Below are 18,337 nucleotides of genomic sequence, written 5' to 3'. Positions count from 1 at the left end.
ATTTTACTGATTTTTTACAGAGAGGAAGGGAGAGAGATAGTTAGAAACATCGATCAGCTGCCTCCTGCACATCTCCTACTGGGGATGTGCCCGCAACCAAGGTACATGCCCTTGGCTGGAATCGAACCTGGGACCCTTCAGTCCGCAGGCTAACGTTCTATCCACTGAGCCAAACCAGTCAGGGCCCGACTAGTTTTTTTTTAAGCTATAGTCCGGCCCTCCAACGGTCTGAGGGACAGTGAATTGGCCCCCTGTTTAAAAAGTTTGAGGACCCCTGGTTTAGTGTTTGGTATAGACCCTGTGCAGGAATTGTCTTGAAATTCAAGACCTAAGGTAGTTATTTTCCAGTCAATTCATATGTTCTTGAGATTCTGTTTATTGATTTAATTTTATTTTCATCGAGCCTATTAACATTGGTTCTACCTGTTCTGTAAATATTTAACTTCTTTTCCTGTCCCAATTTAGGAAGTAAGAATAGAGTGGATTCCTCTAGGACAGCGGTTCTCAACATGTGGGCCGCGACCCCTTTGGCGGTCGAACGACCCTTTCACAGGGGTCGCCTAAGACCATCGGAAAACACATAGATAATTACATATTGTTTTTGTGATTAATCACTATGCTTTAATTATGTTCAATTTGTAACAATGAAAATACATCCTGCATATCAGATATTTACATTACAATTCATAACAGTAGCAAAATTACAGTTATGAAGTAGCAACGAAAATGATTTTATGGTTGGGTGTCACCACAACATGAGGAACTGTATTAAAGGGTCGCGGCATTATGAAGGTTGGGAACCACTGCTGTAGGACCTAGAGCAGTGACGGCGAACCTATGACACGACACACGTGTCAGAGGTGACATGCGAACTCATTTTTTTGGTTGATTTTTCTTTGTTAAATGGCATTTAAATATATAAAATAAATATCAAAAATATAAAGCTTTGTTTTACTATGGTTGCAAATATCAAAAAATTTCTATATGTGACACAGCACCAGAGTTAAGTTAGGGTTTTTCAAAATGCTGACATGCCAAGCTCAAAAGGTTCGCCATCACTGACCTAGAGTTTAGGTTATCATAATGAGGAATCTATTACTTTGTCTCACTGAGAACTGACATGGAATTCCCCTGGGGAAGGGAAGGTATAGTGGCCTGGGAACAGTTGGGGATGCAGTTTTTTTCAAATGCAATTGTATTCTGGTAACAAGACCTTGTCTGTTGTCAAATAGAACACTTGCTTTTCAAACCTCTCTTGTTTTTTTGTTTGTTGTTGGGTTTTTGTTTGTTTGTAGAAAAGCAAATAAGAATTTATTAACTGCAGCAAAAACATACTTTAGGGCAGTGAAACAGAGAAGGGCCTAGAACAGTGGTTCTCAATCTTCTGGCCCTTTAAATACAGTTCCTTATGTTGTGACCCAACCATAAAATTATTTTCGTTGCTACTTCATAACTGTAATGTTGCTACTGTTATGAATCGTAATGTAAATATCTGATATGCAGGATGGTCTTAGGCAACCCCTGTGAAAGGGTCTTTGGACCGCCAAAGGGATTGCGACCCACAGGTTGAGAACCACTGGCCTAGAAGAAGCAACAGGAGAGCCTGGGGTAGTCTGCTTTGGCTCACTGGGAAGTCAGAGAAAAGGGGTGGAAGGGGGGCTTGGAGACATTCAGGGGGTTAGCCTGGGACCATATGCTGGGGGGTGCGGTGGAGGAGAGAAAGGGAATGGCATAAGCGTGCTCCCTGGAGGTCAAGTGCACTTCTTTTTTGTATTATTAATTCATTATCATAAAATCGTTGGAAGTAGTCTAGAAAATATGGATTAAATTATTATAGTTTCTGTATTTAGAAAAAGTATTACAGTCATCTTACATACCTATACCAAAAAATTATAGCATACTCATACAATTTAGCCTAATAAAGATCTTCCCAATAAAGATAGTGCTTTTAGTTATAATGAATGTTGTGTGCAAGCAGGGCCCCTAACAGATTTAATAAAACTAAGGAAGATTCAGCATAGTTGTGGCTTAGTTGTCCATAGGGCAAAAGACAGTAAATTGGTAATAACTTAGAAGATTTCAACATTACTCTTAACAAGATTGAGGTATTTTGGATATGGAATCCAATCTTGCATCCAGTATTTTGGATTTATTTCTTTTTTAAAAATATATATTTTTATTTCAGAAAGGAAAGGACAGGGAGAGAGATATAGACACATCAGCGATGAGAGAACCATTGATTAATCGGCTGCCTCCTGCATATCCCACACTGTGGATCGATCCCGCAACCTGGGCATGTGCCCTGACTGGGAATTGAACCATGACCTCCTGGTTTATAGGTTGACACTCAACCACTAAGCCACACCGGCCGGGCTATTTGGATTTCTTGAAAAGATATTCTTCTCAAGCAGGCAAGAAACATTTATAAAAATTGACTACATTCTAGGACATAAAGTAAAATCCCAACAAAGATAGACCACATTCTCTGATTTCAGTGTGATTCTATTAGAAGTCAAAAACAAAGCTTTAAAATGTTCTGTTTTCCAATTTAAAAGCAAGGAAGGTTCTTTTACATACACATTGGGAAAAGGGCACACAAACAGTAAGTGAAAGGAGGTTAATGAAGAGACCATTGGGAGATCCTGTTGGAAACACCCAGGAAATTTTATTAATTTGCCATATTATATGGGGTGGGGTATGTGTGCTGTGTTATACTGTTGTATGAAATAAGAGTCAATTACTTGCAAAAGGACAGATTATAAAATGCAGACATCTTCCTTTTTCCTCAGTACTCAGAAATGCCTTGGCAAAGAGTAGTTGGTAAATAGTTGTATGCTTTTATAGCTAAATGCAAAGAATACATAGGGCCATTTATCATGACAGCAGCTACCATTTCTTGGATACTTGATCGAGGAAGTGCTGTGATAAATGCTTTACATAACTTGTCCCCATCAGTTTTCAAACAACCCTCTGAGTTTACCATATTCTTCCCAAGAAGAAACAGGCTGAATGCTAAGTAACTTGCCTTAAGGGCAACCCTCTTGTGAGTGGCAGAATCAGGATTTGAAGTTAGACCTTTCTAAACACCCCCCTCCTCCTCCTCCTCCACCACCACCACCCACCACCACTGTCTATATAGTATGTCTGAGAACACCCCCCTCCTCCTCCTCCTCCACCACCACCACCACCACCACCACCACCACCACCATCACCACCACCACCACCACCACGCTTGTGCCTTGCAGGTGCTCTTAGCTCTGGCTTTGAACAAGGATTCATCCCTGTCACCGGGAATAGCTTCAGCAGCTGTTCTTAAAGCCTGACTTTTATCTCATTTTAAGCCTTTTTTGGTACTTGTTTGTTTGTTTTTTTTAACTTGTTTAGTATGTGTCACTTTGCAGATTTTGGAAACTTCCCTAATTGTAAATACGGGCCTGTGGATGTACAACACCATGCATGTGCTACAGCCCGAGTACAGATGTCTCTTTTTACCACTGGGAAGCCTCTCTTGCAGATCCTCTCATGGTTGGTGTGGTCTCCCACTGTGGGTGCCCAGGCACACTGGCCTGGCCCTTGGAGTCAGAGCTATGACTGCTGGACATGACATTTTATCTTTGAGGGCTGGGAGGGAGCCTGATCTGCAGGGGTCTTTTTGTAAGTCTATAGCTGTTTCTGTCTGGCTTTTACTTTATTTCCAGGTTCCCTTGACACCTCCATATCCCAGATGGTAAAGAATGAAGGGAAAGGCGCAAAGAGAAAACCCTCTGAAGAAGAGGAGAATGGCAGTGAAGAGCTTGTGGAAAAGAAAGTTTGTAAAGGTTTTCAGACAGTTTGAAAACAAATGTATTAGACTTCATAATTTAAAACAACCCAGAGCTCAGCTTTTTGATGATACTGCTTCCTCTCTGTGTCTGTATTTAAGAATTGGGTAGGGCTCCCTTTTTGCAGACAGACTCCTGAAGTTTACTCCTGCCTTCTCTCTCTCTACTTTCCATGGACATCTCTGCCTCTGACCCTACCTTGGGTCAGGTAGTAAACCTACAGTTGTTCCTAGGCTTAAACAACACAAGAGTTTTCACTTAACCCTTTCTAGTGATCAGGTAGCCTGCAGACCACCCATTTCTCTCAAATCCCCTGTCTTTGTTACAGCCTGATGTTAGCGTTTTGATACTATGGTTAACTCAGTAGGAACTTCCCTAGAAAGAGCCCAAGGCTGGGGAAAGCAATTGAAATTTGTAGACAGCTTTGTAATTTGTCACAGAGTAAGGGAAATGAAAAGTATCTATTAAAGATAAATAGTTGTAGATTCATTCACTGTCCCAACCCCTTTGGTTTTGTTTGCTTTTTTACCACAAAGCACCTCAAAGCTGCAGGGTGCACTTGGAGGTATGTGAGAGGACCTACTTTGCTCTGCTGGTCTTCAGCTGAGTTTTCAGCACCCTACCCTAAAGAGCTCTGCCCACCCACAGCTGCTCTTCAGTAAGTGCTCACTTCATTTGCATGGCCCTAGGGGTCAAAGGGTGAGCTTAAGCTAGCCAGGCTTTTCAATAGAAGGAGGCATCTGTGCCTCCCCTTTATCTTTTTCTTCCTCAATTAGAGTAAAAGCAGCTGATCTTACCAGTTGTTCAAATTCTTCACTAAGCCTCAGGTATGAAAATAACATATTTTCATATGTCCAGCAGGACCTTTGGGATAAACTCTACTTGGATTTCTCTAGAGTAGGAATTTTTCTGTCCTCATTAAATTATTGACCAGATTAGATTTATTGGAACCCCTTCTCCCCCCATTCAAATGACAGTACATTTCTTAACTCTGGTATTTTGCTTTAATGCCTTAAACGGAGTTGTCCTGTACTAACTTGCTGTCATCTGCCTGTCTCCTCTCCACTGTTTAGCCTTGCAGAGACCAGCCCTGACCATCAGTGGTCTGATTTCAGTTACAGACTTGTAGTGGGGAGATGCCTTGAGGAGAAGAGCTTGTTTTCCTGTTAAGACTGCCGAGTAAAATAGCCAGAGTTCCCTCTTGTTTGCTCTGGGACTAGGGCTTCTGGAGGGCAGGGCACAGTTTTGTATTGGCTTTTTGTTCTCTTTTCCTTAGCCTCTTCAGTGATTTTTGGTTTGAAAGGCTACGTGGCTGAGCGGAAGGGCGAGCGGGAGGAGATGCAGGATGCCCATGTCATCCTGAATGACATCACGGAGGAGTGTAGGCCCCTATCATCCCTCATGTGAGTGTCCCTGCTCTTGCAAGCCTGGTGGGCCTAAAAGTCTCTGGACCAAGCTCTGATTTCAGTTTTGGACTTTGTCCACTTTGTATTTATTAGAAAGATTGACACATAACACTTGAGCTGCTTGGTTCAACAGTGGTAGTTCTCACCGCAGTTGATTTTAGCCCCCTTCCCTTTGGCATTTTTTGTTGTCACAGTGGAAGGTTGTGCTACTGGCATCTGGTGGGGAGGCTCAGGATGCTGCTAAATCCTACAACTCCCAAGGTTGCACCACAACAAAGAATCGTGCAGCTCCAAATGTCAGTCATGCTGAAATCGAGAAACCTGATAAATGGGAAATGGCTCCACATTGGGGGCCTTCAGGGTGTGTTCTCTTCCCCACAATCTGAAGAGCTGCTTGCAGGGAGTTTTCTTGTTCTGGGACCCAGAAGCTAGAGCTGGAAACCACTGAACACAGCAGTGAAGGAGAGCTAGTGCAGCTAGTGAGGGCACAGAAAGAGAACCAGATGCAGGAATGGCATCAGGAGAAGAAAAACAGGAAATTACCAAACCTGTACAAACTCAATGAAGCCTTCTGGATAAGGTCTTGGGTGTGGTGGAAAAGCAACCCAAAGGTGGGATGTGGAGGTGGTCATTAACTTACATGTTTACATATATACCACCTAATTTCCATAATTACATAACATATACGATACATTCATTAACTGACACCAGTTGGTTGTTAACATACAGTGTGCTGGAGCCATTGGTGCTAGTGGCTTTTGTCCAGTAGATGAGATGATGGCCCTATAAGGTCATCTGTGTATATATGCATGCACTCATGCTCACCAGGATCAGGAGTGTACTATGGAGTTGCTTTTGAAGTTTCTAAGGAGCCCTCAGGGGGGCAAACCCTTTGGTGGGGAACACTAACCCATACCTGGTAGATACCATGCTGCAAGATAGCAGTTTTGAGTTCTGAGTTTATTTTTCCTGTGGGTCATGATGTCCCAAATGAAAAGATATTGCAAAAATGTTTGGAAAAAGCAGCTCCGCAGTAAAAACGTTCTTTCTCATAAGGATTTTATTTTTTTTCTTGAAACCCTTTATAAATGCCATTTATTCCATATATATGTGAGTTTTCTGGCAAAACTTGAGAGGGGGATAGGAATAAGTCTGGTGAGGTAGGCTTTAAGATTTAGATATCTGTCCAAGTTTGAGTAACAACCCTGCCCTCTACCCTTACAGATATTTTTGATACTTGGTCAGTAACTGTTTATCTGTGCCTTGGTGTTTAAAACCAAATCTAGTTTAAATAGAAAAAATCCTGAATTTTAGTTTCACCTTCAGTGAAATGTCAGAGTTAATAGACCTTGATTTTTAAAACATGTTTAATTTTGAAATACTATGAAATTTACTTACACATTTGTCTCAGTGTCATTACCTGTTTTCCATTCATGACAGTGTGACTGGTGTCTTACCGGTGGGACTTCCTCTGTTGTGTCAAAGTTCACTGTTTGAAATAAGATGGGAAAGCTTTAATGGAGAGGAGTAATGTTTGCTGTGAGAATCTCATTGACTCTCAATCATTCTCCTAGTACCCGGGTTTCCTATTTTGCTGTTTTTGATGGACATGGAGGAATTCGAGCCTCAAAATTTGCTGCACAGAATTTACATCAGAACTTAATCAGGAAATTTCCTAAAGGTGAGATAGAAATAAATCAGTTCATGTTCATCTTGGTGTTTGCTGTTTGTGTGACTCACTGAGATGTCGTTTGGGCTTTTACAAAAATCATGACAATTAAAAGAGCGGAGCTGAGCCCAGCCAGGTGTCTCAGTGATTGAGTATCAACCCATGAACCAGGAGGTCACAGTTCGATTCCTGGTCAGGCACATGCCCAGGTTGTGGGCTCAAGCCCCAGTAGGGGCTGTGCAGGAGGCAATGATTCTCTTTCATCATTGATGTTTCTATCTCTCCTTCTCCCCTTCCTCTCTGAAATCAATAATAATATATTTAAAAATAATAAATAAATGTAAGAGCAAACCTGTGAGGAGTGGGCTCTGAGGTGAGCATGTGTGCCTGTAGAGCTCCTCATGTCTCTGAGTGATGGGCACCTCTCCTGAAATATCTGTGATACAAGTGTGTGTCCTGCCTTTATACTTGGGAGTCTACTACCACCAGTGCAAGTGGCACTGTCCTGTAGGTGAGGAAAGAGTTTTTATTTAAAAGAAAAGTTTTTGTTGATTTCAGAGAGAGGAAGGGTAGGGGAGAGATAGAAACATAATTGATGAGAGAGAATCATTGATCGGCTGCTTCCTGCACACGCCCTGCTGGGGATCAAGCCTGCAACCCAGGCATGTGCCTTGACCAGGAATTGAACCATGACCTCCTAGTTCATAGTTCAATGCTCAACCACTGAGCCACACCAGCCGTGCAGATTGTTCTCGGTCGTAGTTCAGAAACAGAATGACAGTGGGTGGAGGGTAACCTTTCCTCCTTAAGAGTTTTTCTTTTGTTCCTTCTGTAATAGGAGATGTAATCAGTGTGGAGAAAACTGTGAAGAGATGCCTTTTGGACACTTTTAAGCATACTGATGAAGAGTTTCTTAAACAAGCTTCAAGCCAGTAAGTGAAACCACATGAAAACGTATGAATGAAGTGTGTGTGTGTGTGTGTGTGTGTGTGTGTGTGTGTGTGTGTGTTCTTTTCCTGGATGCATTTCAGATCTTCTGATTCTGTTTCATACTAACACTCACTGTCTGAAAAGTACCTGGCACCAAGTAATTTCTTGTAATTGTTAACTAAATCTGAAACAGAAAAAAAGCAAGTATTAAGGAAACTCTGCATTTTAAAGTTTACACCACTTCCCATTCAACTCTGGAAATTAGTTTCGAAGTGCTAGCATGTTGGTGGTGACTGTATTTCTGATGTCTTTCCCCCCAGGAAACCTGCCTGGAAAGATGGGTCCACTGCCACGTGTGTTCTGGCTGTAGACAACACTCTTTATATTGCCAACCTCGGAGATAGTCGGGTATGCGGCTCTGGAGCCACCCGCTTAGCTAACACCATGTTCTGTGGGGAAGAGTGGCAGCAGGCGCTTGTTGACTAAGATTACAATGACAAAGGCTGGGTCGGAATGTTCTGCGGGATTGTGCAGGGGCTCCAGTGCAGAGTGTAGATTCTGGGTGGGGAGCCACAGCTGAGCTTGGGTCACTTTGTTCCCTGGGAAGACTTACATCCTGCAGTAGACCTCTTCTGCTTTAAAACCCAAATACATTCTTTTTGTTTTCTGTTTCCTTCTGTGTGTGTACTCTGTCAGGGTAGTGCTATAGGTTGGAATTTAATTGGTGTGCAGTTACGAATATCATTTAACTTCATATCTCTGACCACAGGCCCTTGCCTCTCAAAATCATTGTTATGTTAGAACAACTCAAGAGCTGCAGCTAGGAAAGTGCTAGGGGATGCGCCATTCATGCAAGGAGCCCAGTTCACAAGACTAAGGGAGAAAAGCCAGTCATTTCCCACTGCTGACAGCCTGTGGTGGGAAACAAAGCCAGAGGCTGGCCTTCTGCAAGGTGGGTTCAGCCCCCCTGCCTTCAGTCAGGAGCTTTTTCAGCCAGCCCCCGTCTCGTGTTCCTTTGGAGTCACAGTGACAGAGTGACTCTTCCCACCCATAAGCACCATCTGCAGAACTGAAGACAGCTGCCCCCAGCCCCTGTAGCTTTTAGGGTGATTTATTTCCTGAAGAAATAAACAGTTGGGATGCTGCCGTGAACATTACAGATGACAGTCCCTGCCTAGTGGAGTTTATATTCTGGAGGTCCCCTTAGTAGGCTATCTCCAATACATAAGTGTTTTGACCAAGTGACTTAAAATAGCATGAGTAAAATTGGACCAAGACAAAGGGAGAGGGGGGACTTTGGAGTCAAATTTGAATCCTGTGTGTGACGTTGGACATGATACCTATCCTCCAGGCCTCAGCTCCCTCCTCTGTAAAATCCAGGTTTATCCAGAAGTTACCACATGGTTAATGTGGTGTCAGGAGCACATGGAGACGCACTTGGTCAGCATGCCCTCATCTTTGCCTCGTGTAGACTTGGGAACTAGTAACTGGGCCCAAAGGGGGCTTTGGTGCTCATTAACTGCCTCCTTTCCATGTCACCCATGAGAGGACAACATCTTAGAGAGGATGAGTGCCCACTCTAGTCACCCAACAGAGGCCCACACCGGGGCCTCTCTCCCTGGCTAGTGTTGCTGTGACACCACTTTACCACTTGGGCTCTTCTTTGAACTCGTGTTTGTCGGCAGGAAGCTGACTCTGAAACTCCATGGTTGGCCTTTGTCTTCAACTGGTAACTCTGGGCACTGGGCTCCTGAATTTTACTGCTGTTGTAATCTCCATCTTCCCAGGCAATCCTGTGTCGTTATAATGAGGAGAGTCAAAAACATGCAGCCTTAAGCCTCAGCAAGGAGCATAACCCAACACAGTATGAAGAACGAATGAGAATACAGAAGGCTGGAGGAAACGTCAGGTAACCAGGGACTGGGAACTCCAGGGAGGGAGGGAGGAATGGCCATGAGTCCTCCGAGGGGAGAACTTTCCTTGTCATGCTGTCTTTAGTATGATGAGACTGAGGTCTGACCTGTGAAGTAGGTGAAGGAAGGTTGTAGGATTTCACTATGTCCAAGTGGGAGCAAAATGTGTACAAGAAACATGCCTTCCTAAATTTGCAAAGGGAGGAAACCTGCCTCAAATTCAAGGTCACCATTTGCAACAGTTCTTTGGTCCTAGGAGCTTCCATAAATACTATCATTTGTCACAACTGAATAAGTTACAGTTTAGGGGCGTTGCTCAGAGAGAACATCTAAAGAATTTAGACAGGAAGTATGTGACAGGTTGATGGTCTCTGGGTTTCCTGGGGAGTGGCTCCCCTGGCCAGGGGCCTTCTGCCCTGGTTCTGCCCACAGCACCTCCATTCATCTCTCCAAGGCTTCAGTCTTAATACATTTAACGAGGATTCACTCCTGGGACATGGTGTTATGGATTTGACCAGAAGTGTTTTCTGGTTCATTTTACAGTTTGACCATTAGTCTTACATTTTTGTTGGAGATGAGAGAGAAATATCAGTAATATAAGGCTGCAATCACTTGTCCTTAGACAAGTTTTATTCCAGGCTGATTCTAGCCAGCAGTGCAGAGAGGTCTGGAGAGGAGGCAGCACTCTTTGAGTTTGTTCAAAATAGCTGGAATGGTAGTAAGAGATAACCTTGGTCATAGTGTGGTCATCTTAGCACTGATGGGACTGTGGGCATGGTTCTAGACCAGCCGTGGGCAAACTACGGCCCGCTTGAAATGAATAAAACCACTGAAAAAAAAAGACCGTACCCTTTTATGTAATGATGTTTACTTTGAATTTATATTAGTTCACACAAACACTCCATCCATGCTTTTGTTCCGGCCCTCCGGTCCAGTTTAAGAACCCATTGTGGCCCTCGAGTCAAAAAGTTTGCCCACCCCTTTTCTAGACCTTGGGCAGTGGCACGTGCCCCATTTTCCCATTGTGGCTGCTGCAGAAGTTAATGGTCGAGAATGTGATCCCAGTGTTAATGTCAGCATCATCTTTTCTGCCCTTTCTTATAACTTTAAAATTCTGCTTTGCCTGAACTCCTTGGAAAGGCTTTTGACATTGACGGTCCTGTGGGTGAATGGTCAGCTCTGTTGCAGGTTCTTCCTTTTTCCCAGTACCCACCTTAGGGAGCTCATTTGACAGTGTGCTCAAGGTGAACCCTGCACTTCAGAGAAGAGGGCAAGGGGCTCAGGTGGCAGGGACCTTGCTCCTCAGCAGCAGGGCCAGGTTGTGATCCCAACTGCCCGAGTCCAGGACTGGTGGGCATTTATTTCCCTCTACCCTTCCCACTTCATTAAAATTATCAAACATTTTATAAAATTAGAGTAAACATTTTAATATTTACCACCTAGATTTAGTAATTAACATTTTGCCATATTTGCTTCGTGTGTGTGTATGCTAGGCAGAACTACCTGGAAGTTAGTTGCAGATAACACTTAAGAAAATAATTCTTTAGGTTATCTGTAATTCTGTCTGTATTCATATTTCTCCAAGTTGTCCCCAAAGTGTCTTGGTTTGAAAGCAGGGTCCAGCCAGCGCTCATGCTCACCTTGGATTCACATTATTCAGTGTAGAATGGTGTCCACTCTTCCTCAGGTTGGATCATGCAGTTGTCTAGGCCAGTGGTTATATAGGGTCACGTTCTGAGTTTGCCTGTGTTTTCATGGTATCATTTAACCCCTTCCCCAACAATTTTTTTGTTAAAAACGTTTCTTTTTCAGACTAATTTTTTTATTTTGGTTCTATATAGTATTTTTGATGCTGGTTATGAAAACAGTTTGTAACTCGTCTTCCTATAAACCATATTTTTTTACCATATTTTCTTAGTATACTCGTCGACGACTGAAAAAGAACATTTTGTGAAAACGAGTATACACGTTTCTGCCGGGGAAGGGGTTAAGTTGTTTGCATGTTTTTCCTATAAACTAGAAATTAGCTCTAAAGTCTTCTTTAGATTCAGATTAAACATTTTTAGAAAAATATTTATTGGGGGGTGGCCTATATTTGATAATCCCCCACTTCAGTGGCCACATCAGGTCACTGTTGCTGAGTTCCCAGCACTGGACTTTGGTGGTAATGAGTCCCCACAGGGAAAGGGACAGGTTTTCCTGTGTGATTAGCAGGTGATCTGGAGAGATGTGCTTTAGCACCTTGGGAACATTCTGTTTTGCATCCATCTTTCATCTCATGGTGGTAGGTCCCTTAGTGATTCTTGTCTGAATCTATTTCATAGGGATGACAAAGATGATTTCCTGCTTCTGGAATTCCTGCCACAGGTATTAACAGGCATCCTACAAGGAGAGGCTTTCCTTCATCAGTGGGGTATGAATGAACCATACTTGCTTTCCAGAAAGCAGGGTCGATGTTCAATTCTTTCATTATCAATTTGCAAAGTAAGCTGGCCCCCTGCACTTATGGAAATTAGTGGGATTTTTCCCTCATTTTTTTTTTTTTTTTGATTGATGTTCAGAGACAGAGGGGAGCAGGTGGGAAAGAGAGAAAGATTGATTTGTTAATTTAACTTATTCATTGATTGATTCTTGTATGTGCCCTGATGGGGTTGAAACTGCAACCTTGGGCTATCAGAAAAATGCTGTAACCAACTGAGCTACCCAGGAGCCTAGTGGTTTTCCTTTTCACTCCGCTTCTCTCCCTTTCTCCTCTCTCCTTGCTCTGTGAACCACCATTTGTCAGGGGGTGTGATTTCAGTGCTAATGCTAGTCATAGGGTCCTAGTGCGTTTCCTGCTCACATTACCCCCAAGGTAGCCAGTGAAAGGGAGTGCCTTTGAGCTGACTCTTCCATTCATCTTTAAAATCTAGCTCCGTGTGCTGGGGACTCTTGTTTCACCTGGGATGTCACTAATTTTAAGTCTGTTCAGCACTCTTTACTTTAGATGGTGAGCGTAGGCTGCTATTATTCAAATTTAACAGTACAGGGCTTTCTCTTTTGTGAGTCAGTAGTCATAGATCTGTCCTTTTTGCTGAAGATCTTGGTTCCTAATAACAGTAAGTTTATTTGCATTATCACTATTACAAAGTTTGAGTTCCTTTTCTCTTGTCCTTGAACTGTTTCTCATGAAGGACATGTTTGTAAACCTAGAATAATTGCTTTCACTGTGCTTGTGTAACCACCTTGGTCATTATCACTAGTTTCAATTGGTCTTAGATTTTAGGGCTTTTCCCCCTATATTACAAGCCTATATTAATTACATGGTGAAATCGGAACCTTGTGCACTGTTGTTGGGGATGTAAAATGGTGCAGTTGTGGTGGAAAACAGTATGGAGGTTCCTCTAATATTAAAAATGGAATTACCATGTGATCCAGCAATTCCACAAAATAATTGCAAGCAAGGATTTGGACGGGTGTGTGCACATACATGTTTATAGTAATCCTAGAGGCCCAGTGCATGAATTCATACACTGGTGGGGTCCAGTCAGCCCGCCCCGATGGGGGCCAATCAGGGGCAGGGCCAGCCAGGGTGAGGGGCTATGGTCGTTCCGGTTGTTGTGCCATTCGGTCGCTGGGCTTTTATTATATAGGATTATTGACAACAGCCAAACAGTGGAAGCAATCCTAGTGTCCATCAGTAGGTGAAGTGATAAACAGATGTGGTCCATCCATATAGTGGATACTATTCAGCCTTATAAAAGAAGGAAATCATCTCATTGGCTACAGCATGGATCAACCTTGAGGACATGATGCTGAGTGAAATGAGCCAGTCACTGAAGGACAAACACTGTATGATTCCATGAATATGAGGTGCATAGAATGGCCAGATTCATAGAGACAGGAAGTGAAATGGGGGTCTCCAGGGAAGAGGGTGTGGTGTGAGTGTTTAACAGAGGTTCAGTTTGGGAAGATGAAGAGAGTTCTGGAGATGATGGTGGTGATGGCTGCACAATAGTGTGAACTCAGTTAATGCCACTCAACTGTACATTAAAAATAGTTAAAGGCAAATCTTACCTTGTGTATATTTTTACTATAATTAAAAAAGTAAAAACCCACATTTACATGGTTAAATAAAAAGGCTTATTTATAGATTCCGTGCCTGTTCCCCTTATTCATAGTTCTGGATTCTCTCCAATGTTTCTTCTTACAGAAAGAAGCAAATCTGTGTACAGATTCTTATTTTTCCTACTTTCTTCCACCAAAGGTAGCATACTGTGTGCAGCAGTGTGTCACACTATCTCAGTGGACTTCTCTGAGAAGGTGCAGTTTTATTTTTATTTTACGAGGAAGGCAACTGGACAGGACAGATGAGGCAAGCTTGCATGTGTAGCATTTAGATGTAAATATGCAGTACAGCCCTAACTGATTTGGCTCAGTGGCGAGCATCTGCCTCGGATTGAATGGTCCCTGGTTTGATTCCAGTCCAGGGTATGTATCTTGGTTGTGGGCTTGATCCCCTGTAGGGGGTGTGCAGGAGGCAGCTGATCGGTGTTTCATTGATGTTTCTAACTACCCTAACTCTCTATCCCTCTCCCTTCCTCTTTGTAAAAGAAAATCAATAAAAATATATTAAATAAACAAATATGCAGTGCATGTGTCTGGGACCAGGTCACATTCAGGTCTCTGATATCGAAAAGGCGCTGTTCTGGAATCCACCTTCAGTTACTTCGTTAGCATCCATCATAGTAAGACACAGGACTTGGGCATCTGAGTCAGAAGAGGACGCAAAAGCATTGAGACCGACTGTGTCCTGCTTTTGCTGATATGCTAGAGGAGCTGATGTTAGAGCAGTGTGCAGCTTATCCTGGCCGCCAGGGCAACCGTCTCAGTGCCTCCCTCTCTCATTGTGAAGGAGAAACTGTAACAGGAAGTACCAGCAAAGATCACAGAGATCAGGACTTCTGTCTGTGTAACTAGCAGGAAAATAGTTGCCTGGCTGAGGAAGCATGAAGCTATGATTGATGGGCAGATGGGAAAGGGATGGGAACTAACACAATTCTGAGCAAAAGTGGGGAATGTGCCAGGATTGATGGGTAGAAACTTAAGAGCCCCTCATTCCCCAGCACGGTGGTCTGGGGGAACTCTGAGGGTAGTGAAGAAGCATGTAGTCCTGTTGAACTTGTCTGAGCATGAAGGTGGTGGTCCAGCCCTGTGCCCAGGTCATGACTCGGTCTCCTTGAAACGAGCTGCATTCATGATGTGGCGGAGGGGTGTCCACACCAGGCACCTGGCCATTGGGTCACTGAATAAGCACTTGGTTGGATTCTTATGCTTTGAGGGCTTCCTTAATGGCGCTCTTAGGGCTGAGGGATTCCCCCAACCCTACCCTGTCCATCTTCACTTCTGCTCCTGTGTACCTCGCCCCCTGCTGTTTGCTGTAGTAATTGTATGGGGAGTACTGCTTCTTTCAGGTGCCTGGTTAAGGCTGTTGCTGATCCCTCAGCTGTTCCCACGGGGAGAGTGACTGGACACAGTGTAGGGCCAGGACCAGGCTGAATTCTGACTGAGACAGTGGCCCAGGCCCAGGCGAGGATGTTCTGCCATGTGCCTCCATTCACACAGCATCTCCAGGCCCAGCTTTGGTGTTTGCCCAAAGCTCTCCTGCATCTTCTCCAGTGTGGTTTCTCCTCTGGCTGTGTACATGAGAGTCTGAGGGCCCCCAGTGGCAGCTGCCTAAGGTCACACAGTGGTAGCACCACCAGAATTGTTCTTGGGGCCTTGAGTCAAGGACTGCTGTTCCCCTGTATTTCAGCATGGTCCCACTTATGGGTCACCCTACCATCTTTGTATCCGTTATCTAAAAATAGGATGGGTAAAAGTGTAATGCTATGCAGAGTGTTACCAATTGTATGTAAGTTAATCATACTCATACCCAGTGGAAACAAAAGATGCTGTGGAGTCTGGGAATGGTCACTTTGAGTATTTTCCAAACCTAATTAGATTGAAATGCAAAATAGTCTTCTGTTCCACCTTTACTTAACCCTGTGTGCATGCTCAAATCACCTAAGGAGCTTTAAGATAAAAACAAAGCCAAGCCCCTATTCAGTCCAGTTAAGTCCACTCCCAGCTATGGGCAAATCAACTGGCCATTGCGACCACATAAGTGCAGCCAGAGGGGGCACTGTTCCCTCAAATGTGCAGCCTGGCTGAGGCCGCAGGAATATTAATGACCTAGGTCAGTGGTCGGCAAACTCATTAGTCAACAGAGCCAAATATCAACAGTACTTCTTCAAAATCGCCTCGCCCAGGCCGGAAACCGACTTATGCACATGGGCCATGAAGTTTCAGTCGCACTGTATGTGTGCCCGCACGTGGTATTTTGTGGAAGAGCCACACTCAAGGGGCCAAAGAGCCGCATGTGGCTTGCGAGCCGTAGTTTGCCAACCATGGACCTAGAGTAAACATGTCAAACTCAAAGGCTAACACAGGCCAAATAAACAAGGTTTAAGTTTATGTGGGCCGCAAAAAAACAAAAGCTTCAATTTTCATAGAAACATAGGTTTATTTTGATAGAGACATGCTGAATACGAAGGGCTGAAATAAATGAGTCATCGTTAACATAAAATAATGGAAGATTTTAATATAAATTAATATTTTTCCTTGAACATTGACTTACCAGACAGTGAATAACTACACATATTAATAAGTGTAACGCAAATAAACCTATTTTTCTTGTTCTCTGAAAGCGAAATATTTCCTGGAGCACACACCAAACAAGTTAGTCCAAGACTAAGGACGTGGCAATGGGCCGCTAAAATATTCGCTGCTGGTATTAGTGAGAGAAATGGTGCACCTGTGCATCAGGGAAATGAATGCAACACGATTATAGTAATCAGTCATTAGAACATTGTAGTTCATTATTAATAATTATGTGTAACAGGATATTGTAAAAATTAAGTTATGAAATTTTTATTAAAATGTTTCTTACATAACTGTTATATTGGCTGGGCAGCAAAAATATTTGTTGTGGGCTGAGAGTTTGGCATGCTTGACGTAGAGCAATGGAGACTCAGCACATCTCCTGTGTATTATTTGAGATCAGGAGATGATGCTGTTTTTTTTAATTATTATTATTATTTGTTTCATATTTTTATTGATTTCAGAGAGAAAGGGAGAAAGAGATAGAAACATCAATGATGAGAGAAAATCATGATTGACTGTCTCCTGCACAGCCCCCACTGGGGATCGAGCCCACAACCCAGGCATGTGCCCTTGACCAGAATCGAACCTGGGACCTTTCAATCGCAGGCTGACGCTCTGTCCACTGAGCCAAACCAGCTAGGGCATGATGTTGTTTAATGTGAATTCTGCAGGCTACATCTTTCATTCTGTCCTATTTTTCTGATTTTAAGATCAGATTGTAAGTACTGTGGCCTTATGATCTGGCAGATGGAATCTGAATTGTTTTCCCTTTGTTTTAGGGATGGGCGTGTCTTAGGTGTGCTGGAGGTATCCCGATCCATTGGGGATGGGCAGTACAAGCGCTGCGGGGTCACTTCTGTGCCAGACATCAGACGTTGCCAGCTGACCCCCAATGACAGGTAAAGATGCCCGCTAGAGGCATGGGCATGCACATATATGGTCTATCTATCCCCAACTCTTGGCTTGTAAGGAGCCGTGTCTTGGGCACTGTGTTAGGCCCTGGAGGTGCAGAGAGATAAAATACAGTTCTACGGTTCTGCTCTAGTGGGCCACACAGTCTGGTTGGGGGCACTCATGTCCTAGGAGTATGGGCTGCTCTGGGAGCCTGGCCAGTGGGGGTGGGGGGTATCCCTGTTGGAGGAACAAGAGGGTTTTCTAGTAGAGGAAACACACAACAAAGGCATTAAAATGGAATGGTGTGAAAGGGCGCCAGGCTGCTGCCCTTGACAGATTGATAGGCAAATGGTGGCAGGGGATGTTGGTGAGAGATGATGGCCACTGACTGAGTTCCATGCTGAGGAGTTTGAATTTTAGCTTCTCATGATGGAGGGTCATGGGCGATTTTTAGGCAGACCAAGCTAGGTTGAGAAAGACGGTCTGTTCAGTTGTCCATCGCCATTCTAAGCTGCCTGAAGATGAGGCACCACACTGCCTGGCTGCCTGGTGGCAGGAAGCCTAAATGTTGGAGGTTGGAGCAGGATGGAGCCCAGGGGCTCATTAGGATACGGTGGTGGCCCTGGCTTGAATGGGGCTGAACTGAGGCAGTGGTGCAGAGGAGAATAGGAAAGAGCTCAATAAGGAGCTCACAAGAATGAGTGATGAGGGAGGTGAGAAAGGCTCATTGATCAAGCTGCAGCCTTGCGGGTAGGAGCTCTTCTGAAGCATAGCTCTGAGCCTTGGTCTCAGTGCTGCGGGTAAGGAGCCCTACTTTGGTCCCCCCTGCTCAGCCTCCCTGTTCTCCATGCCTGCCTCCAGCACGCTGTGCTCTTGCGGTCTGACCCTAGGGTCTTGGACCGTGTTTCCACTAGTCCCGCATCTGTTTTTCTGAGTGATGTCCCAGAGAGTCTTGTCTGCCTGCCCCCAGACCAGGCCCCTGCTGTGTGATATGCTAGTCGTCCCCCCCCCCCCACCTCC

The 18,337-nt window shown here is 44.0% G+C and overlaps 1 protein-coding gene across 5 annotated transcripts in view; it reads left to right on the top strand.

The window, feature by feature from the left end:
- Nucleotides 1-18,337, top strand: part of ILKAP (ILK associated serine/threonine phosphatase) — a 22,787-nt gene that overhangs the window by 2,787 nt on the left and 1,663 nt on the right. For 2 of the 5 annotated variants that reach the window (XM_006760498.2, XM_015561915.1), the window contains 7 exons: nucleotides 3,699-3,818; nucleotides 5,098-5,224; nucleotides 6,802-6,908; nucleotides 7,735-7,828; nucleotides 8,147-8,234; nucleotides 9,614-9,735; nucleotides 17,203-17,322. In XM_006760498.2, coding sequence (XP_006760561.1) covers nucleotides 3,699-3,818; nucleotides 5,098-5,224; nucleotides 6,802-6,908; nucleotides 7,735-7,828; nucleotides 8,147-8,234; nucleotides 9,614-9,735; nucleotides 17,203-17,322 — 778 coding nt within the window. Of the gene's footprint in view, nucleotides 1-3,698; nucleotides 3,819-5,097; nucleotides 5,225-6,801; nucleotides 6,909-7,734; nucleotides 7,829-8,146; nucleotides 8,235-9,613; nucleotides 9,736-12,063; nucleotides 12,107-17,202; nucleotides 17,323-18,337 lie in introns of all 5 variants that reach the window. The other 3 variants (XM_015561917.1, XM_015561916.1, XM_015561918.1) reach the window with 3 other exon arrangements.

This window comes from Myotis davidii, unplaced genomic scaffold (assembly GCF_000327345.1).
Source record: "Myotis davidii unplaced genomic scaffold, ASM32734v1 scaffold370, whole genome shotgun sequence".
Classification (NCBI taxonomy): Eukaryota; Metazoa; Chordata; class Mammalia; order Chiroptera; family Vespertilionidae; genus Myotis; species Myotis davidii.
This window is presented reverse-complemented; position numbering and strand designations above follow the sequence as displayed.